Consider the following 24,182-nt stretch of genomic DNA (forward strand, 5'->3'; position numbering starts at 1 on the left):
ATGTTCATAGTTCAAATGTTTGTTTTTGTTGTGGTACTTTCCCTGCTTTATACATCAAATACCCTTCTCCAAATATTTCGGATTGTTAGATGAAATTACACCGTGCGCTCAACGGGGGGGGGGGCTTGTTTGCTGGTCCTGGACTGTAATAGCTAAGGTTAACTGCAAAGCCATAGGGCCTGTCAAAGCGAATCTGTGGGTTAGCCACCTGCCCACCTCATGGCCCAAACTAACTTTCTGACCCTTGGGAGTCTGTCCGTGTACTTTCAGGGGGACACTTTGTCTCAGTCCATTGATCACTCCAAGATATAATTATATGCAGATCCAAAGAACAAGGCAAAGGGCTCAAATGAGGCATTTTTTTTTATTTTGTAACACTTGCAACACAATTTAAAGAAAATCTATAGAAAATGTACTCATAAATCAAAAGCATTCGATAACAGAAGGGGGAGATGATGAGGCTTTCTACCACCTGAAGGTGCATTACCACCCTTAATTTCCATACTCTCTTACTTGATCATATTGTGCTTATGAAATGTTTGTGCACAAAAAGCGTCAGGGGAGCAAATTAAAACATTGAATGAGTAACAATATGCCTTTACACTTGCTTTAACAACTCACAGGCCTTTTTATTTTTAATAGTTTTTGTTCCGACATTAGATCAAGCAACATTCAGTTATCATTAAATCAATTACAATGCACTAAATGAGGCCAATGTCTTTCTATAATGTTCCCATAAAGACAAAAGTCCTCGGAAAAATACAGGAGGGACATGGAGGATGGAGAGAGGAAAGAGCAACACTTTTACATGTATTGCATGGGAGCCTTCTACTGACAGAATAGCAGGTATGTGGTCCACTGTTTACAGACAGCTAAGATATAGAGGAGTTCAGCCGCAAATGTTTCCCCAAACGTGCCACCCGCTGCTGAACAAAACCAAGTATAGTGACCTCATAGGTGTTAATAAATAAAATGAAAACCTTTTTGTGATAAATGTGTATAACGTCATTGCACGTGGAAAGAGGGCTGAAGATAATGCACATCACTGTCATTGACAGTGTTTTAACCAAATAGATATAGAGCAGGCAATTAGTTGGACTATTGAAATCTGATACTGCAGGCCTGCCGGCGTGATTTGACTACTGAAGAACAGGTATACCAATAAAGAGTCAACACTCTGCACCCGTGTTCTTTATTGCGAGGCAATCCCCCAGACGGTCTTGGTTGGACCATAAACGATAGGGCATATTCCAGGGTGAGGATATCCCGTCTCTCTTTTAATCATTGCTCGGTTTAAAAAAAATCCTGAATCTGGCTGAAACAATTGAATGTGAATTAAACCACTCTTCTGGACACTCAATTTCCTGATCATAATCCCCTCTATGTTAAAATCAGGAGGAAGATGCAACTTCCCCACCGCTGTCCGTACCCGTTTCATGTTCATCTCGTCTGAAATAATAGTTAAGTCAGATGATATGCAGATGCATCAGGAAAACAAAAACACATGGCAAAAAAACACACAAAAAAACAAGATGGATAACCATCTGAAAGCCGTTTTATCCTGGAATACAAAGCACCGTCACCAGAAAGACTTTTTGCCATCAATTTGCACTTTAAAAGGCTGGAGGAACAGGGAGGAGGGGGGGGGGGGGTTAAATGCTCTAAGGAAGGAGAAATAGTACATATGGATAAAGAGACAATGGTAGGGAGAAAGACAAGGAAGAGACAGAGACAGAAGATTGAGCCACCTTGTCTCTCATAAAACTGTAGCGCAAGATTAGGTTGTGTATGTTGTGCGTGCGTGTGTGTATGTGCGTGTGTGTGTATTCCGTTCCCCTTCGGTGTGAAGTGTGTCTTGCAGTGGCAGTATAGGTATGTTGTGGATGATGGAGGAGGACTAGTAGCATGGTCTTGAGACTGCGTGGGGGGGGCTGGTGGAAGAGGGATGAGACTCTGAGGAAGGTGAGTTCAGACTGAGGGGTCCGGCAAGTGTGTGTGTGTGTGTGGTGGGGGGGGGGGGGGGAGATCACTTGTTGGGGGGGTTGAAGGGTTCCAGAAGTTGCTGAGAGAAGCTGTTGACCTTCTCAGCACCTCGTACTTCATGGGGCAGCAGCGGTAGTTTGATTATGTGGAAATCCTCATACAGGTCCTCCATCTATAGAGTAAGAAATCACAAATTGTTACTCAAAGGCGTTGAGAGGTGACGGTCCTCAATCGATGTCACAACAGCCACAGAAATACACGACTTGAAGGCCCAATGACTGATTCAAACGTCATCAAAATATGAACTAAGAATGCCTGGAGACATGTTTTAATTTAAACTTGATTGACTGAGTTCTTGATACAAGGACTAACACTATAAGTAAGGTAAATATCAGTTTTTAGCTACAACTAGCAATTCTATAACCCACTCTTTTTTTTGTATCTACTTTTTCTCCCCGTTTTCTATTTTTCTCCCATCCCAATTTTCGTATTATCCAATTCTTCCCTCCCCTGTCTTGAACGTTTCTAGACTATGCCTCCCACTGGTCGGTTGTAGTGAGGACAGAAGCCTTGCATCACGTGTCCCCTCCGCGTCAATACTTTTACCAACGGATTTCCAGTTCCGCGTGCGCGTTCTGATTGGCCACTGACGTTTCTGGTCGTGTGACATGTGCGGCCAATCGTGTGACGCCCGTTTCTTTCACCGGTTAAAGGGGAGATGAAGCATAGCGATATAAACATAGTCATAGCATCAAATTAGTATTTAGATAAACCACAGGAAAAAAATCACGTTATAAAAATAAGGCGTTTCTAAGAAAAAACGATTTGTTATGTCCATTTATGTAGCATTTATGAACATGTGCGCCGCCATTTTGTTGCTGACGTCACGGTGTTGGTTTGGTGTATACACTACTGGTTGCTATTAAAGTGCTAAATGTTTCGAACGTGGCTGCTCTCAGTGCTCCGTTAATAAAATGTTCAATCAATCAATCAATCAATCCCGCGAGGGGAGAAACAGCCGTGTAGCCGGCTATTAGCACATCAACAAGCTGCTGGAGCTCCCGACGCTGTTTGAACTGGAGCTAGGTAGCCAGCAGGCTAAATGCTCCCGCCGCTGAACTGCCTGCGCCGGTCTGTCTGTCGAAGACCGAGGGAACCGCATCGGGCTTCAGCCGATTAGTGGTCTTCTGGACAAACCTCCCACCCCCAACAACATAATCCGAGGCAATGAAGTGTTCGCTGGAGATCTTCATTCCCTGTCCAACAGGCTGATCGCGCCGCCTGAGTGCAGCCAGCCAACGTGCCAATAACACTGTTTTTTTCACTGGTAGTTTGTGGAAATGAACCAACTGTCCTCTCTCTTTCACACGGTAAAATTAGTTTGAACAGCCAGGAGCAATACAAAAAGAACCACGTGGTCCCGTTGTTTGGTAGGCAACATTTTATTTACTGACTGACCCGACAATCCATGTTTACTATAGGCAGCTAACCAGCAGTGTATACACCAAACCAACACCGTGACATCACCATCTAAAATGGCGCCGCCCATGGCGAAAACAGGGAAATTATATTAGATTTTTCAGACAAATAAGCAGGATTTCACATTTTATTATAGGACCCTGTCTTACACAAGGTACACAACAAACAAACTAGGATCACATTGTCTTAGAGCAGGGCGATAGAACACCAGCCCGGATTCCAAACTCTAACCTTAACCAACTTCGAAAGAGTCGCCTAAGCTTAACCAGTGATAAACTAGGCGTTAGGTAGTTTGCATGCCGTTCAAGGCGGAAATGGGCAAAGACACAGGCATCACACGATTGGGCTCACATGTCACATGACCAGAAACGTCAGTGGCCAATCAGATCGCACCAGAAACGTCAGAGGCCAATCAGATCGCAGAACGCGAAACTGGAAATCCGTTGGTAAAAAAAATAGACGCGTCCCCTCCGGTACACGAGGAGGCAGCCTGTCGCATCTTTTCACCGCAGCAGCTCGAACTCTGTGGCGAAGAGTAACGCGTGGGAGGCTCACGCTGCCCCCGCTACTTCGTGCTTCCGCCGCACCAGCGTCACCAAACCGACCTGTAGAAGTCGCTGTCCACAACGTCCAATCCCCACCCACCGGCTTTCCCACCCTCTAACACTTGCCAATTGTGTTAGTATGAATGACCGGCCAGCCGGTAACAACGCCGAGAGCTGGGCTCGAACCCAGCGTCTCCTGCGTTAGTGGCGATCGCCTTGCCCACTGCGCCAATCAGCCGCCCTTCTATAACCCACTCTGTAAATGTTTGCTGTAGTCAAACAGATATATATTCTGATTTACAATCAAATTGCGTATTTTCTATCCATTCTTAAAAAATATACTGTATGTGTAACTGGACCACATACCACCTTAACGTTACCCTTTAGAGGTCAATGGATCAAGGTGAACGTGCTCAAGCACTAGAATACACAAACGTGAAATAGAATGTGTACTTTTACTTTTGATAGTTAAGTACATTAATTCAATATTAAATACTTCTCTACTTTTCATTTAAGTAGAATTTTGAATGGAATGGATTTTTATCTGGGTATTTCAATGTTTTCTTAACCCATTGAAACCGGGAAACACATGTGTGTATATATGCAGGCTATATAGTGCATTTCTAGAAGGCGTTTTAGGTCTAAATGGGTTGAAAGGAACACACCAACATTGTGCGTTTACCATCTTCTCCAGAGTCAGACAAGATGATAAGATACCAGTTTCCTCTGTGCGTTCAGTAAAAGCTATGCAGCTGCAAGCTAGCTTAGCGTAGCAGAAATGAATGGAAGCGTATACGGACCACTAGCCTAGTCTAGTATTTGGCCAACAGCTGGATAGCTTTCTAGTGAACGCACAGGGAGGAACTTGGTATCCATCTTCTTGGCCGACAAATATAATTGAAAAATATCTCTAAATTCGATTAATTCTAATCAACCAAATAATAGTCAACTCGACCATGTAACACAAAAACACCTACCTGCTTCTCAGCTCCACCTTTTACATAGAAGGCTATGTCTGTAATTGATCAGATATTATCGATTCCAACAGGTAAAATGTAATTGTTGAGTTGAGTACTTAAAACCTAAAAAGACTCTCACAACATTGTGAATTAATTCATAATTGTTTGATTTGCTGATGTTCCAATAGAGCAGTGGTTCCCCAACTCTTTCCATAGGCCCCCATTGGGTAATTGCCTGCAGTGTGATAATTGATTAGAGAGCTTTGAACATGGCCAAGGTATTAGTGTAGCCAAGAAAGCAAATACTACACCATCTAATTTGTATTCATTTCTCTACTGGTCTCTTTTCATTCCAACATTAAACTGCAAGTTCCTTTTAGTGTTCTGGTGTGCATTTATTGGGTCTCAATAGTTAGATAACCGCTTTAAAATGTATTTTACTTAAAATACTGAACGTTCTCTGGTTTTTATTTTGAAGGCAAAATTGCACAGACCTCAGCAGTAGACATGAAACCAAAGAACAAGAGGTATGCCTAGTCATATTTCTTGTCATATTTCATATATGTCTTTAGCTAGCTCGCTATCATAGACAATATAACAGATTTTGTGTGACAGCAACCTAGCAACAGTGTTTCTTTACAGCTCTCGTGTGCAACACATTGTATTTGTGAATCAATTTCGTTCCGCTTACATTTTTTGTTCCATTACTAGCCTGGCATGGCCAGACCTCACTCCACACTGCGTCAACGCTGTGCCAGCATTCCACTCGACTACTGGAACAACCACAGAACTATAGAAGTGGACAATATCTCCCTCCATTTCCCTGCAGTTTTCTCGGGTCACCCAAGGGGGTGATAAACTTTATGGACATTATAGACTATGTACATATTTGTGCCCATTTGTTCAATCATATTTTGATTGTCTAAACTTATTTTGATGCCCTAACTTCCCTTAGAGTGGTAACCGCAAAAGAAAAAAGCATTGGACACTGGAACAAACTCAAAAGATTTAAGACACATCTGTCCCAGCTATTTATTATTATTATTTTTTTTAAAGGGGAACTATTTTACTATTTCTTTCACTATTTGGGCACTTTTACACAATTCCTGTGAGTCTATGGAACACCTCTGTAATATATATATTTTTTTTATTCATTGTTTTGTATTTCTAATCAAGTCCTCAAAAACAGCATTTTTCTACCTCAAGATCTCGAGCCGTTTTGAGCCTGGGCTCCTAAACCACTGCGCCGGGCCGGCCGGCCTGAACATTAACATGCAGCAGTGACTATATGACATCACATATAGGGCACATTTTCAGACGACTCAGTTCAGTGAGGGTGAATATTGTCAGAGGAGAATTGGAAGAATGCGCCAATATGAGAATTTTGAGACATAGATCATATTAATATAAGTTCACATAGCTAGGAAACAATGCTAAACACTCAAAAAGGCAATTTATAAGATAGTTCCCCTTTAAGTTCTTGAATTATTTGCTTTGTTAGATCATTAAAATAATTCACAGTGGAGCACTTTATATCCGTTAGGCCTATTTTCTTTACTAAATAAAAGTATCTCTGCTTGAGTACCCCCACCCCCCCCCCACCTGTCTGCTGCGTCATGAATAGTTTTAAATTCTGTGGGAAACACTGAAACAGAGACATAATCCATCTATCCATACAAGCAAAACCCACATCAAGTGTACCTTGACTGAAGTAAACCTAACTTGACCTGCTGTACGTTTCTCTGCCTGACCTTTGACTGGCATTTGACTTCTTGGATTTGGCTTAGAGGCCTTTTTCACTGACTAAATTCATCTAAATAATCTACTGATCAGATCTTCATTTAGTTCAACGCCACACAAATATTTTATTCAATTAAGATCTTTTATAAATCAAAATAAATTAACATAGGGGGTAAGCTTACCTGGTCTAGATACTTGGATTGGATTTTATGGCGAGCCTCGCACATCTTGCATGGCCTTTCAGCGTCTGGGAAAACTAGCTGGTTGACAATAATGTTGTGTGTGTCGATGCGGCACTTGGCCAGCTCCTGGATCAGACGCTCGGTCTCATACAGCGACAGGAACTCTGCGATACATACACAGATGAAGGTGGTCTGCTCCTAATGGATGGCAGGAGGAAAGAGGAAGAGTAGTCAACAAGCATGCACAACATACAAATCCATAACACCCTTTACAGGGTTATCAATAATTGACTATCTGAAATCTCGCCCGCCTCTTGTATTGATCCTCCAACCACAACTGTTGCTTTCAAGTTGTGATTGGAGGATAAAGAAAAGAGGGTGGAGCTTGAGATTGGGTCAATTAGGTTGGGCGATATACTGTAGATGTGTTTTTTTCTTCTTCTTTTTTAAACTTTATTTTTTAGCGTTTATCGCTTTTCTGGTCAAGCATGACCGACAGATACAGGGTGAAACGGGATATAGAGCAGGGGAAGACATTCTGGCAAATGACGGCGGGTCCGGGAATCGAACTCGGAGTCCACCAGATCCGTGACGCAGCACGGTTTTCCCCGACACAGAAATAGCGCCGAGATATGCGGTGAGCTACTGGAGCTCCCCATACTGTAGATGTGTTAAGTCGATTGGTGTTTTTTTCCACGCTGAAGGAGTAGTTTACTGAAAGATTATAAGCACATGTTTGGTAAGCACTAGAGATTCAAAGAGTTCCTTCTCCATAATTGCATTGTGTGGGAAACACAATTTTACAGATTTGTCGATTAACACTTTGAGCGTCCAATAACGCCACCTAACGCCTTGCGGCCGCTATTGCACACAATTTGAAACGATGTGGCTTGGTGTCTGGGCCGAGCTGCGGCGTGCGGGCGGGGTCTAACTACTCGGGCAGGGCAAGCGGTTATAACGGATGCAAAGATTATTATTTTAATTTAGACAGAACAGAATAGTGTACCACCACGATATCATAATTTCATCCCAATATCATCCCAATAAAAGACGATAAAACGGTAATATTAAATTGTGGCCCAGTCCTAAATCTCCTAATCAATAACTACATTAAGTAATTTTGTGATGCATACAGCAACTTACACCTCACAAATGGGAAACACACATTGCACCACCAAGGCACACAATTCATCGACTCAAACAACAACATATAAACCACTTTACACCAACATTCATATGCTGTAACATGTACACCTCTAATGGGAACATAGCGTTGCGACTCACAGGGTCTTTGAACTGCTCACTGACTGAGCGGATCACGGGTAGCGTCTCTTCTAGCTTAGAGGCCAGCTGGTCTGCATTCATGTCCCCCAGACCCAGCATGTTACACATCTAGAGAGCGGGAGATAGAGAGGGAGAGAGACGGACAGAGAGAAACGGGAAAGAGGGAGAAAGAGAGGTTATGATCAATAGGGATGGGTACCGAATTCTGTACTTTTGAGGTACCGAACCGAAACACGTCGGTACTACCGAGTATCGAATCAAGTACTTTACTTTTTTCTTTTTTTTACTTTTTTCTTTTCATGTCAACGTTCACACGCACAATATATGCTTACCTAGGATTTTACTTGATTCAACAACAAAGCAGTCGGAGCAATGACAAGCTGAAAACTGTCGAAATTGTAGTTATTTGAAGTTTGGATTTTTTTTTTTACGACTGATGTAGGTAAATTACATTTCTTGAGACTAAAGTACCGAAAAAAGGTACCATTGGGTACCGGTATCGATTCACAGGTACCGGTACCGGTATCGGTTCAAATGTGAAAGGTACCCATCCCTAATGATCAACCACCTGTGGCCAATGATCGTAACATAGACCGGCTGCATCCGAAATACTCCTTAGCATGAGCACAGAGCGTAAAGGAACTTAACAGGAACTTTACTTCATAACAGGCCAGTGGCTTGACACCCTAATATTTAGCATTTTAGATTATATATTAGATTAGGATTATATATTTAGCATTTAAATTTTTTAGATTATATATTAGATTAGATTTAGATTATATATTGTAACTATATTTATTGTAGGGCAAATATAACTGAGAGGGCATACATACCCTCATCTCGCACATTGTTGCCCATATGCGCATGTCCAGAGTAAATTATATTGTATATTGTTTACACTGCCTTTTTATTGTATTTTTACTTTTACTTCTCCACTATACTATAATTCTGTTACCTGTACCTGTATGTCTTCTACTACCTGTACCTCCCCTCCCCCCTGCTGCTATGATGCCTGAATTTCCCCAAGGGGATCAATAAAGGAATATCTTATCTTACCGGTCCTTCCAAAACTAAAAATAAGCATGCTCTACAAAACACACTTGAGCTCACTTGAGAATAACCAATAATAACCAAGTGAATAAAAGCATAGACCTGGCTTGTCCCTACTCACCTGGGAGATGAAGGGGCTGATCTGGTTCTTGATCTGCATGAGGCGACCCAGGCCTCGCTCCACAATGGTGGGGAAGTTGAGCAGTCGCAGTGTGTGGCCAGTAGGGGCAGTGTCGAAGACTACCACGGAGAAGTTCATGCCTTTCACTAACCTGATGCAGAGAGACAAAGCGGCATAATTAATGTGGGGGGGGGGGGGGGGGGCTTTGAATGAATAATGTCTAATCTAGACAGATTACAGAAACAATCTCAAAATTGAACATGGGCTTAACTCAGCCTAATACCCTTTAACATCTCAACCTATTGAAGGAAACGGGTGTTTTTGGGTGTTTTTCAATGTATGTGATGTATAGATTGGGGGAGATGAGAGCATCTAAAGGGTCGAAATGTGCAGGCTGACTGTGGTGGAAGATGGTGGTTCAGAGCGAGCAGGGTGTTAGTGAGCACCACACTGAGCAGAGCAGAATGTTTTGAATTCCCCAGTACATCAACAAAGATAACGGCGGGGCAGGAGACACAGAAGCAGGGCGATGGAGGTTTACAGTAATGAAACGTTTTGATGCGTGTAAAGGTTAAAGCAGTTGTCATGGCAGCAGCACCTAGTAACCAGAAGAGGGGCGGGGCCATCGTTGCTGTGACGAAGATCTATAAATCGAACAGTGGTTCCGGGTAGGGGCAGACTAAAATCTGACTGAGACTAAGAGGGAAGAAACCAGAAGAGACTCTCTCCTCTAATCACGGAGAGGGGGGGAGGGGGGGAATGCCACATCATCATTAGCTTCGGCTAACACAAGGATGGTTCAGGCTAACGACCAGGCCTGACCACTATTGGACTGAATAACAGCAGAGACGATAGCAATGAAAATACAATCTGATAACATCTGGGCTGAGGTTTCGGTTTATATCAATAAACAACGCTCTTTCAAGAAAGGTATGCTGTCAAGGTGTCGAATTCTTACGAAGGTGGAGAATTATTATGGTTTGCGGATCGCACTAACGGGGAGAGATAAGGATTGTATCAGCCAGTGTATGAGACGTCGGAGAGATAAAACACAATGCAGATGGGGAGATGATTACACAAGCCAAACAGATGAAGACGTGATACTGGCCGATTGATCAGAATCTAACACTATGTAAAGTTCTCATCCTACAGCACAAGGGATAATTCCATCATATCCTGTTATTGGTAAATATTCAAAGTGAGTCAGATGACATGGTTGGCTCTTGTATGCGGGTGCTGTCAGATATAGGGTTGGGTACTGTTCACATTTGAACTGATAACGGCGGTACCTGAGAATCGATACCAGTACCCGACCAGTAGGGATGGGTACCGAATTCGGTACTTTTGAGGTACCGAACCGAAACACGTCGGTACTACAGAGTATCGAATCAAGTGAGAAACCGATTTTTTTTTTTTTTTTTTTTTTTTTAACTTTTTTCTTTTCATGTCAACGTTCACACGCACGATATATGCTTACCTAGGATTTGACTTGATTCAACAACAAAGCAGTCGGAGCAATGACAAGCCAAAAACTGTCGAAATTGTAGTTATTTGAAGTTTGGATTTTTTTCTTTTTTACGACTGAGGCAGGTAAATAAAATTTCTTGAGACTAAAGTACCGAAAAAAGGTACCGTTGGGTACCGGTATCGATTCACAGGTACCGGTATCGGTTCAAATGTGAAAGGTACCCATCCCTTTGGCCTACCGACCAGTGTTTCCCATTAATTACCTAGACTTGTTTTTTTTATTTTATTTGTTTTACTATTTTTTTTTAAATATAAAGTTTGCCAATAGGGATGTATCAGTAGTATTGGCAGTGGTAGTAGTCGTAATAGTAATCCACTATATATTTTTTTATTTTCTAAAAAATAAACCAGTTCAACACAGGTAACCACTTTTGCTTCATTTCTTTGATGGCTCAAATGTATGCTCTAGTCCAGGGGTTCCCAAAGTGGGGGTCACGACTCTCTGACACCGTTATTTGGGGGTCGCGGCCTGAAAAGTTGGGAACCCCTGCTCTAGTCCAGTGGTTCCCAAACCTCTCCTCGAGACACCCCAGCTGTTCCATGTATTTGTTAAATTCCACCACCAGCACATCTGATTCAACTAATAAAAGGGCTAGTTAAATTGAATCAGTTGTGCTGGTGGTGGAATTTAACAAATACATTGAACGGCTGGGGTGCTTCGAGGAGAGGATTGGGAAGCACTAGTCTAGTCGATTTTGTGTTTTGAGCACAAAGTTCATCATAGATCTAGCCTCTTTATTTTGCTCTCAAAGTGCACCAGATTGATGCATTTAACTTTAAAATGTACACAAAAAAAAGTTCTGAGGAGGCATGTCCCTCCTCTGACCTCATCTGGTCTTTGGGACGGGTGAGCGTGCACGCACACACACAGAAAGGGAGAATGGCTTATAGCAGACTTAATGATTTTAGAATATTTCAGCTAATGAAGTTAAAGGTTTATTAAATAAAAAATTCACTACACATAGAAACAGCACGACTCATGAGAGGAGTTGTCACAGGGCTGTTGAACGCAGGGATGAATAGATAGATGTCATCTAGCTTGTAAAATTGAAGGTCGGCGGTGGTCTGTGTCTATTATGAAATTACAATTGCACTTCACTGGAATTCTGATTATTTTCTAAATGGGCGGGTCTTAAGGTACCAAAATGTGGCACCGATTGATCTAATGTGAATCGGTACTCGGTAGTACCGACATAATTCGGTCGGTACACAACCCTAGTCAGATATAAAGGCACTCTGCATGTATCTAATAGGGCTGACCCCTATTAGTCGATTAGTCGACTAATCGGTCGAAAGGAGCCGTAGTCGACTGAAAACCTCTTAGTCGAATACAAAAATTTAAAAAAAGTATAAAAAAATATATATATATTTTTTATCATTATTTCCAAACGAAAAGAGGCCTAGAAGCGTGGCTAACGCTAATGGCACGCATACGCGTATAAAGTAATCTGAATCTGAACCAGAGGCTAACTGCCTAAGAAAACAGGCACAGAGGCACTGAAAGAGGATTTCACCCATCTAATGAACACACTAGACTAGACAAATATCAAGATGTATCCATCAGTGGACCAATTGCATGCTTTTGCAGAGGACAAGAAGCCTTCAGTCGACTCCTTCAGACATTAAGCACCCCCACAGCCCAAATGGAATGATAAAAAATATATATATATATTATACATTTTTTTTTTCTACTAATAGTCGACTAACGGCAAATTTTGGCCAATCATAGTCGCCTATCCAAATCCTCAGTCGGGGACAGCCCTAGTATCTAATGAGGATCTTAGGTACGACTTAGGCCGACTCTGAATGCCACTTGATTATTCCATACATAATGAACTAAAAGTGAATCTGGATCAACACTGGCTTAAAGATGCACCAAGCTTTAAGTACCTGGGGGTCCACATCTCAGAGGACCTGACATGGTCAACACACAGACACAGTAGTAAAGAAGGCGAAACAGCGCCTCTACCACCTGAGACAGTTAAGGAAGTTCAGAGTATCGGGGAAGATACTCCAGTCCTTCTACTCAGGGGCTGTAGAGAGCATCTTGACCGGAAACATCACTGCCTGGTATGGAAACAGCACGGCACAGGACAAGAAGGCCCTACAGAGAGTGGTGCGCTCAGCCGAGCGTACCACGGGTATTGCACTACCTCCCCTGCAGGTTCTATACAACAAGAGGTGCAAATCCAGAGCCTGCAGAATAATGAAAGACCCCCACCACCCCAATAACAGCCTGTTTCAGCTGCTGAGGTCAGGCAGACGCCTGCGAACCCCAGCTACTAGGACAGAGAGGCTTAGGCTTAGCTTCTTCCCCCAGGCCATCAGAGTCCTGAACAATGAACATTGAGTACCACAGAACACTGAACTATCCACACATAAGCACACATGAGCACACACACGACACGCACGCTGTGCACGCTCACACACTAGCAGCCACTTTAACATGAGCGGGCACACACTCATGCCGCACACACGCACACTTATGGCCAAAAGGAAAGGCCACTTTAAATTAGTATAACAGGAACAGTGTATTGCACTACCAAAGCTATCTAGCATGTCCTATATGCTCTGTAAATAACTATGTACAGATACCGAGATGTCACACCATGTTACCTGTTACCTGTTTATTGCACATCGTTGCGGGCAAGACCACCCGCATTTCATTGTATACTTGTATGCCGTGACAATTAAAACTCTTGACTTGACTTAAGATTTTCACATGACAAGAGGCTTTTTAAACGTCTGTCACCTGAAGAGCTACTTTAGTGTTTTTCCCTTTGTTTTAAATGTTCACATCATTTGGGATGAGAACCCACTCTGTGTAGACTATTAACACTTTGATTGCCCAACCCGAGATTTCTCAGGTTTACCCCCCACGGGGTGAATGCCCATAACGAGAATATTCGTTTTCTCTTTTTTTTTATTGGCGATCTGAATTCATATTTCATCAACCGAGTCTAACGTTGGTAAGTCAGACACCCCAGACGCTCAGATGTGAAAAAAGCGCCCCCTATCGTCTCCCAGATGGTAATTCACCCTTTTGGATTGGACTCAATAAAAATGAATGAGAAAAAAAAAACTGACTCCACATTTTACTTCTCACCGTAACCGGTGAGAGCCGATCAGTTTCATTCTGGACCTTCAGAGCAGCGGGGATTATGTGTTTTACAGTATACGCGAGGGATCAATAAAAGGATCGATTTTCGAAATGGCGATCAGGAATTGGAATAATCCATTTGGATACCATCTGATCTAAGGAATCTATTTTACCAGTCTTAGGATAATCAGACCCGTTTTCACGGAGATATAAGCGTTTCCCATATGTGTCCCCCAGGCTGTTTGACTGTGCGAGCGGTCAGGAACTAGGAGAATCGATTTTCAGCTCGCGGCACGAGCGTGCATGCGTACACATATACTATCGATAATCTAGTGTTTATTTGAAAACGATTCATAGATAGGCCGAAAAATGACAACGTTCTAGAATATTCCAGTAAAGGGCGATTATCATGGAATGTCTTCTTTTTTCCGTGAAAACGAGTGCTTTTCAAAATGCTAGAAAACGGAAATGAACTAATAAAAAAACAATCTGCTTTGACAATGTTGACTGGAAAATGAGTCTTTGATAAGCGACGGGCAGATTAGACACATAGCCATAATTTAAAACATAGATTAGGCGATATTAACACCAACATTGAAGTGGTGCTGGGCATTCAAGGGGGTAAAAAGGAATTAAGCTTGGGCTCTGAAAGTGTTAACAGGTACAATCAAAAAGACATAGGCATGTAATGTAGTGGTTGAATCAACATGGTCCTCATTGCCAGCATGATAGAATGACAACTGTGTAGACTCAACTACAAAATGGGGTGCCTATTCCAGGTAATTGTACCTGGTTGAGTGTACTATAGCCTGAAACAGGTACAATTAACACTTTGGTCGCCAGGCTTATATTCTTAATATACCATCCTCCGCCAGCTCTATTTGTCTATGGGGATGTTTACCTTCTTTGCCGGGCTATAACTTTTTAAATATTGCTAAATTGACATTACTATGGCCCATTCAACGTCAAGTATCTATTGTTCAGGGTGTAGCAACGTTATACTTTTTCATTCACATATTCATACTAAAATACGGTCTAAAGTATAAGTATGTTTTTATCGTTTTCTGCAGCTTTCTCCAGAATGTGATTTATAGCCCCAAATGAATTATATTTATGATCAAATACAGTTTGATAGGAATCTGCGCGAGATAAAAAATGTCAAATGGACGTGCTTCTAGAAGTTACTACTGATCATCTGATGTTGACCGGATGGGCGGGGGGGTCGTTTATAATTCCGTGGCCAACGTTAGATGATTCATCTAGTGTGGGCGATATGATCATTAGAGCAGTTAGTATCGAACACGTTAAAAAATAATGCTGAATCTTACCGTAGCTTCCTCATAGCGTTGGGCGATGAGCGTGGAACAGAAATATTCCTATTATGGGATGTAGAAATATGCGATCGATTTCCAGGTTGTATAATAGTATATACGTCCAAATCATGTTGTTTATCGAGTTATTGGTAACGGATTGCTATCCGTTGTGTCTAGCTCGAGTCCTGGGACTATTACCAAGTGATCGGACCGAATTGAAATGAGCACCAGCTTCCATTTCCTGTTTCCGCTCTGGGCGATCCGCCGATCGGCCACCAGATGGCGCTCTTGAACAGTTGGAGAGTTGAGAGGGGATCAGCAGTAGATCTCAAGTCTCCGGGGGAGAAATATGATTTCGATCACAGATTTTTGAAATATTGATATCAAAGACGTGGTACGACGTCTTTGGCAGAATGAGCATGGCGGGGAAAGACGTGCTACGGCGTTTTTGGCGACCATAGTGTTAAAAGAGAAATAGGCACGTAATTAGGGATGTCCCGATCACGTTTTTGTTGCCACCAATACCGATCACAGATCGTCTATGAGCCATATCGGCCGATACACTGCCGATATCGATCGTTTTTTGGTTTTGTTATAGCAGCTGGCAGTATTATACTGTAGGTCTAACACAGGCATTCACAAAGTGCGGACTCCGGTCCAGATCCGGACCGAACCACAACCGTCTCTGGACTCTGAGCAAATTATACTTTTCATATGTATTATCTGTATTATGTGTGAGACAGCGCCAACACGCAACGAGTCTCCACTATATCCACTACAAGCAGCGTCTGTGCATGTCCGACTGGCTGCTCCACTGTCTGTGTGTCTGTCTACTCTGCTTTGGTCCAATCACATTCCCCCACCCACAGTCTGTGAATCAGAGGCAGAGTAGGGCGGGTCTTCACGACATGGCATGCTCGTTGTCCCTTTCAGCGACCGGCTGGGAGAGTGCAGCGGGGCTGAAAGAGTGCTTGTCTCGACTACACTTAATGGCACTTAAAGCCCTATGAATTCCATGACGTTTCTTGTGATTGCCGTAGCCTTCTGACTATCACGGTTATACGCACGGGTGCTCTCTAAAGTGGTTTGCGTTAGCGGACGTTTTGGTTCTTTGTACTCTCCGCTGTAAGCTTAACGAACTCTCCATGCTCCTCTGGGTGATGAGAGTTCAAGTGTCTTATTAAATTTGTTGTGTTGAAACTTTTTACATTGCTTCCCCCACAAGGTATTTTATCCTGGCATACATTGCAGATGGCATTTGTTGCATCCGTCTCAGACACTTTGTAATAGTTCCCCAATCTCATATTTATACTGAATATCGGCCAATACCGATCGATCGGGGCATCCCTAGTAATGTAGTCTTAATTGTTAATCTAGTCTATGGCTACAGTGTTATTTGTATAACATAATGTGACCGAGCGCTGTACTTGCAGCTGCCCAGTCATTGGGGTACAAGCACTACAGTTCTCCTGCCGACAACACAGGAATAGACAATGAATGATAACTGACCTTTACCGCTAGCTAGCTAGCTAGTTAGCATCAATGCTTGCTATAATATGATATGAACTGGCTAACGGTGGCATTCTGACAAAGCAACGCGGCTAACATGAGGTAACTGGAATGACACTCGGCAGCTACTCTTGGATAATTTCATTCATGATGAACTGAAAGGTAAAAGTGATTCTGGATCAGGACCACTGGCTTATAGATCCATGTAAGATGTTCATATTGTTTACTCCTGACAGAGGCCAGTGTTAGGTATACATACTAGCCAAGAAATAAAGGCTTTGAAAATGTTTTGTCCCCAGAAGAGCTGCTTTAGTGTTTTATATTTCCCCATCATTTGGGATGAGGACCAAGTACACTCAACCAGGTACAATTACAAGGAATAAGCACATAATTTAGAAGTCAACATGGTCCTCATCGCCAGCCTGGTGGAATGAGAACTGTGTAGACTCAACTACAAAATGGGAGGCGCTTATTCCAGGTTGACTCTACATGATGGAAAATCTAACTGTGTGCATGCTGGAGTTGATTCTAGCAGTGACCACAGCAGCTGACCTCATGACCTCAGCGTAGCTCATGGCCTCGTCGATGCCTGGGAAGGCACTCATGGCCTCCTGCATCATCTTCTTGCCCATGCTCAGCATATTGTCCTCCTCAAAGAACTCATCTGGTAGCTCTGCCACACCCAGGCTGGGGTCAATCTCCTGCACACACACACGGAAACAACATAACGTTATCTGTGGTTTGGTAAGTCATATTGTGAATCCTATGTGTTGTGTTTGCTTAAACCTTGACTAAACCTTCTCAGTTGGCAATTGTTCTATTAGAATATAGACTCAGTTGTTTGTGCTTATGGGTTACCATATTTTATGTTGCACAGTTTGTAGAGCTAGGAGGCTACAATAGGAGGGACTCAAGAGTTCGGTCTAAAAGTTCTCTCTACTAAGTTAGGCTACATGCACTAACGTTATATAAACATAATGTTACCTTTTTTGATAGGCTACAGCAATGCAGTGAAGCAAGAGAGAAAGGGAAAGAGAGAGGGACTGACTATAACGCACAATTCAGATTCAGATGTTGCATAATTGAATACCATTCTGTTATCGGGACACGTGAGGACCATAATCTTGGCCACGTGCACATGGATACGTATTACGTAAACAATATTGTCCAAGCCATGCTCTCTCTTTCTCCCATGCATGTCTCTTTCCCTTTCCAATCAGAGCTCAAATGAGTGATCCCCCGCCTGCAGCTAATTCACGCAAAAAAACACTGTAAGGACATGCTTACCGATGCAGACCCATGGATCCACGACTATATACAACTTTATCTCAATCTTAGTGTAGTGCATCGAAGGCTTCGAAGCACAAACAAACGCACACGCGGAGACACGGCAACATAATGGTACTACTAACGTTAGATTGTTAGAAGCCCATATGAATCATTAATGGTTGTAGTTAAGTCCGCTGTCTCAGCTCCGACAGCCCGTCGGGCCATTAATGTTGATCTACTGCTGGCAAACTTTCAATTGGCATCAGGTAAGAGTGTCAGTGATGAGGAAAAGTTTGCGAAATCACCCGATTTAAATATCCGTTTTTTATTTTTTATTCTTATCCTTTTCCTCCTCCTTTTTCCGTTTTCTCCCATCCCAATGTTAGTCGTCGTTATGCCAATTCCCAATCCCCTTCCTGGTCGTTGCGCACTCTACCCCCTACCGTCAGTCCAACTATCACATGCTTCCTCCGACACATGTGTACCCAGCCCACCGCTTCTTTTCACCTGGCAGCGCGGACTCTCACTGGGTGAGTGTAACGTGTGGAAGGTCACACTACCTCTCTTAGATCCTTCCCTTGCCGTGCAGGCGCCCCGACCGAACTGTACTGGAGTCGCTGTTTACAATGACCAGGACCCACCCTCGCCGGGTTTCCCACCCTCTAACACTGCCAATTGTGTTAGTATAGACGGCCAAACCGGAAGCACCACAGCTGGATTCGATCCCACTGTCTCTGTGGTGATAGACAGACGCTTAGTCCGCTGCACTACCCGCCCGCCATATCTGTTGTTTTTAATGCAGTCGACCAGCTGCCAATGTAAGTTGGCAACAGCTACAGACCAGAGGCTCACCAACAATACAAGGCTTTGCATCTCTTTTCGTTCCTTGAATGGTCCCAAATGACGAACCTGAGCGTCCAAGGTTCTGCTGCTCATCCGGTCTTTTAAATCCAAACCATCTCTAAATGGGGCGACAGTGGTTTAGGAGGTAGAGAGAAGTCGTCTGGTAATCCGGGGGTTTCCGGTTCGATTCCTGCTCCTCCCAGGCAGTGTGTCGAAATGTCCTTGAGCAAGACACTTAACCCCTAACTGCTCCCAATGAGCAGGTTGGCACCTTGCATGGTTGCTTCAGTCGTCGGTGTGTGAATGTGTGAGTGAATGGGTCAAATGTGAGAAACGAATTGTACCGCTTTGGATAAAAGCGCTATATAAATGCACATTTTAATTGCTTTTTGGACCACGGCTGTCTCCCTCCCTCCATGTTGCAGAGAACTTGTGAGCAAGTGAGGGCGGGTTGTGTGGAAAGTGGGAGGAGAGATGCAAACACTGGCACAGATTTACGAAAGAAACAGGTTATATATTTTAACGCAATCAAACTATAACGATATAGTCTCATACTATATCTTGTTTGAAAATATATCGATATACCTTTAAAATCTCAATATAGCACAGACGGTGCAAAATAAATGTTGATTTGTTGTTTGATAAAGCCCAGGTCTTCATCAGGTAGCTGACAATGACTTTACCTGATGAAAGCCTTCTGGGCTCACACGGCACTTAAAACACTTCAAACAAACAAAATAAACATGTTATTTTGTACAGTACTTTCCCGTGCACAATGACTTACCATGGCAAAGAGGTTGTCATAGCCTTTGACCTTAGTGGGCACCTTGGAGAACTTCTGATCAAAAGCATCAGAGATGTTGTGGGCTGGGTCTGTGGAAATGATCAGCACGCTCTCCCTAACCGCAGCCAGCTGGACAGCCAAACTACAGCTGGGACAGTCAAAGGAAAGACAGGCTTATGGTAGGTACTAGTACCAAAAGAAAAGTATCGGTAACTAGATTAACAGAGTAGGCCCCTTGTGGCACTAAACAGAAACGTCAACAGGTAACCTGTAACACTGTCTTCACTTTTTTTACTTCTTCCATAGGACTACAGTTTATAATATACGAGGAGGACTAAGTCTATAGTCTGAGCTGGTGTTCAGTAAACAGTGTCAGTGTCTGCCCACAGTACCAGGCAGGGTGATCGATCAAGCCAAACGATAAATGACGTTTAAATCAACGCGACAGCTGCCTAGCTTAGCGTCACGGCTAATGGTAGCTTCACACAGCTAACTTATATTAAACTAGCTAACGTGAGCTAACTGTATATTCCAACGGTTTAATAATTCGCACGTTAGCCAACATTAGAAGGTTACCATTAGGTACAATCGCTTCATTATAATATATGTATCTTGATTCACGTTAGCTTGGTTGCTAAACTGGCTAACGTTAGCTAGCGAAGGGGAAACGAGAGTAACGTCGCACCATGTGACTAAGCACAATCATTTCCTTTCAACTTACCTACATGTCGTTTTGCCAACGCCACCCTTCCCGCCTACAAATATCCATTTCAATGATTTCTGCTCAATAATGTTCTTCAGTGTTGGTTCCAGTGGCTCTACATCAGGCGCATCTTCAAATTCATCTTCCAATGAGGCCGCCATCTTGTCTGTGTACAGTCTGACCAGACGGGTACCAATCACTTGCCGACACAGCTGAGTCGAGGAGGGCTGTACCACTGGCGCCACGGGGGGGTTTACAGAGCTCACGTCTATTCACAAATGTTTATCTGAAAAGGTCTCGTCTCTCTCGTAATTTTTTCTTTTTCTTTTTTACTTCTTGTTTTTATTTGCACTTCATGTATGAGCTGGTATGACTGGAATTAATGACTGTAGTGCAGTCCATACGTGTTTAGTAGTGCAGCAGTCCATAAGTGTTTAGTAGTGCAGTCCATAAGTGGCCCTGTCAGTGAAAGTACAGACACATTTCATATCGAAGGTTATCCATATAAGCCTAGTTATTTTCATGCACTTTTCATGCACCCATCATTCATCTAGCCACGCCCACTTTATTAACAGATTGCAGAATGGGTACAATACAGTACGGCTCAGTACACACAATTGTTAAGGGGATGCAGACCAGAGAAAGACTTTCGTCTTGTTTACATCAGGGTCCCCCATTTTCAATTCATAGTGACATTTATGACATACACAACATACATGACATCATGACATTTATGACATATAGGGACATACATGACATACACAGGTATATAGTACTGTTACATTTGTGACATATATGATATGCAAATATACAGTACTGTTACCCAGAGATCCTAACAGAAAATATATACATATGATGGGGAGGAGACTGTACATTAGGAGGGGGTGGGAGAAAATATATACATACGGCGGGGAGAAAATATATACATACAGTGGGGAGGAGACTGTCTATCTAAGAGCGGTTTTGAATGGGTAGGTAGGGATTCACATTTTTTACGGCTGTGGGTAGGGCGTTCCACATTGTTGTGGCATAGTTGCGAAACGTGTTTAGACCCTTGTTTGTGCCGAATCTGGGTTGCACATGAGATTTGTGGAACTCCCTCTGGTGTTGTGGGCGTGCATGGTATTCACTGACCTTTGGGAAGTATTTCGACATGTAGATGGGTACCTGAGTGGTGTAGTAGTGTATATCTTTTAGACCAGGCCCATTGCAAGTTGCTGTACTCTGTCGTCTACTCTAAGCCATCCTAGTAGGTAGTCAAAGTGGGCAGGGGTGAGGTGGGTTCTAGGAGTAAGGTCAAGTACTGTAGTAGTCTGACCAGTTTGTTTTGTGATGTTTGTCATTTTGTAATTTAGTTTTTAGCGCCTTTGAGGTGCTTTGGTACCATGAGGTGCAAGCATAGTCGTAGTACCCTTGAATGAGTGCTCCTGCCAGAGTCTAAAGAAGGCTTCACTAAATTATAAAAGTACCATTATAATTATACTTATACTAGTGTAACAGAGTTTATTGTGTTCCACTTGTCAAGGTAACTAAGACCCAATAGCATGGCACTTAATTGTTCTAGGGATTCTTATTGGTTGGTGGGCGTTTCCTTGTGAGCTACAACGCAAGTGTTCACGTTAGCGTGGTACCATTACATGAGGAAACAGCCCATGTGAACGGTGTTCGAGGTGTCTGATGAGCCGACCACATAACCTGTCTGACCAGGATCTTTTGTGTGTTACCAGAATAAACCACCCAAGACCGTGGAGCAAGTGTCTGTCTTTCAATAAAAAAAGTACACAACGCATTGGTTATAATGGTGCCGTGACCCGGATGTTCTGAGGTGACGTGAGTTTAGGGAGGTGAGTGTAACGGAGGTCCGTGAGTATATCCACAGTCACAGAAACAGGGGTGTTGACAATTAAGTGACTGTGGCAGTAAGCGGGCTGTGAGTTAAACTCACTTCCTCATAACAGGGTTAATAGACGCATAGGTACGGTACATAGCAGTGGATTCACTTCTTAGTGCAGCGGTCTATGTCGTCGCCCGCGGTGCGGGCGCTCCCCTGTTCGACTCCCCCTCGGGACATCAGATTTTAATACACAACGCAGAGGAGTCCGAACCGATCTGTCACACTGGTGCCGCGTGACCCGGATGTTCTGAGGTGACGTGAGTTTAGGGAGGTGAGTGTAACGGAGGTCCGTGAGTATATCCACAGTCACAGAAACAGGGGTGTTGACAAGTGACTGTGGCAGTAAGCGGGCTGTGAGTTAAACTCACTTCCTCATAACAGGGTTAATAGATGCATAGGTACGGTACATAGCAGTGGATTCACTTCTTAGTGCAGCGGTCTATGTCGTCGCCCGCGGTGCAGGAGCTCCCTGTTCGACTCCCCCTCGGGACATCAGATTTTAATACACAACGCAGAGGAGTCCGAACCGATCTGTCACACTAGCATGTAAAATCCCAGAGCAAGGAATCTCTGGAAACGCAATCTGAGAAAAACAAACCTTGTGCATTTAGCTCAATTTAATGAACTAGTCAATAAAACACCTACGGGAGACTGCAATTCGAAACTGGCCCCTGTAAATGTCCTAACCCAACCCCCTCCAATGTACAGTAAATTACCAAGTATGGTTTTGTCAATATTCCAATGTACAGTTATGCTTGTACAGTTGTACAGTTCAAAACATCAAAAGAATATGGCAGTCAATATTACATAACAGGAAATATTTTACACACCAAACATGACCTCTGCAAATCTTCTCAATTTCAGTTTGGAGACATGCTTGGTCATAGCATCTGCAACCATGTCGTCTGTAGGACAGTAAACAAGTGTCATCCTTTCTTCTCTGATGACAGATCTGATGAAATGATATTTTATATCCACATGTTTACACCTCTGTCGGCACACAGGGTTTCTAGCGAGTGCAATGGTTCCCTGGTTGTCTTCATAAACAACAGTTTTCTTATATACATAGGTATCCATTCCTTCGAGCAGTTGTTCTAGATAAATACATTCCTGTATTGTCATAGCTAGAGCCATGTATTCGGCTTCACAAGTTGATAGTGCCACTGTGGGCTGTTTCTTTGTTTTCCATGAAACCAGTGAGCTGTCTGTACCCAAACTCACACAATACCCTGTGGTACTTCTTCTGTCTGTGGCGTCTGCCGCCCAATCTGCATCACTATACGCTTGAAGCCCTAAGCCCTCGCTGCTCTTTCTGAAACAAAGCTGTTCTGCTGTGCCTTTGAGATAGCGAAACACATGTTTTGCTGTAATCCAGTGCTCCTCTGTGGGATCAGCAAAATGCTGTGACAATTTACTCACTACAAAACATAGGTCAGGGTGAGTACATGTTGTCAAATAAATGAGGCTACCTACAGCTTCTCTGTACATTTTTACATCTGTCAATTTCTGAGCATCCTCTTGGTAGTCTAGCTTTTGATCACATGGTGTTTCCCTTGTTCTACATTCTTGCATGTCAAAACGTTTCAGGATCTTTTCCACATATCTCTTCTGGGATATTTTTACACAACTGGCAGACTGTTCCAAGTCCATGCCTAGAAAATGTTTTAACCTACCCAGGTCTTTCATTTTGAATCTGGTGGAGAGCATACTTTTCACCTGCTCTAGGTTTCTATTGTTGTCTGCTGCGATGATTAAATCATCCACCCAAATCACAATGATCACTTTTCCTGACTCTTTTGACTCCTTTGAGTAAACACAGGGGTCTACTGGGTTCTGTATGAAGTGATCTTCAATTAGACATGTATGAAGCATCTCGTTCCAATTTTGCCCAGACTGT

At 43.0% G+C, this 24,182-nt stretch overlaps 1 protein-coding gene across 1 annotated transcript; it reads right to left on the minus strand.

Moving 5' to 3' along the window:
• Window positions 1-345: 345 nt before the first annotated feature.
• Window positions 346-20,560, minus strand: get3 (guided entry of tail-anchored proteins factor 3, ATPase). Its single transcript, XM_084317838.1, has 7 exons — window positions 20,410-20,560; window positions 19,689-19,836; window positions 17,345-17,493; window positions 9,344-9,494; window positions 8,173-8,280; window positions 6,889-7,086; window positions 346-2,155 (listed from the first exon to the last, which is right to left on the minus strand). The coding sequence occupies exons 1-7, from the start codon at window positions 20,550-20,552 to the stop codon at window positions 2,027-2,029; spliced, it is 1,026 nt and encodes a 341-aa protein (XP_084173964.1). The 5' UTR covers window positions 20,553-20,560; the 3' UTR covers window positions 346-2,026.
• Between the last annotated feature and the right edge of the window lie 3,622 nt (window positions 20,561-24,182).

The sequence above is a fragment of the Notolepis coatsorum genome (assembly GCF_963971535.1).
Source record: "Notolepis coatsorum genome assembly, chromosome: 7".
Lineage (NCBI taxonomy): Eukaryota > Metazoa > Chordata > Actinopteri > Aulopiformes > Paralepididae > Notolepis > Notolepis coatsorum.

What these genes read in the sequence shown, in the direction of transcription:
- get3 (XM_084317838.1), bottom strand. Translation starts at nt 20,552, where the DNA reads ATGGCGGCCTCATTGGAAGATGAATTTGAAGATGCGCCTGATGTAGAG. An exon ending in GTTGGCAAAACGACATGTAG is followed by an intron (nt 19,837 to 20,409) that starts GTAAGTTGAAAG and finishes TGACTGTCCCAG; the next exon opens with CTGTAGTTTGGCTGTCCAGC. An exon ending in ATGACAACCTCTTTGCCATG is followed by an intron (nt 17,494 to 19,688) that starts GTAAGTCATTGT and finishes GTGTGTGTGCAG; the next exon opens with GAGATTGACCCCAGCCTGGG.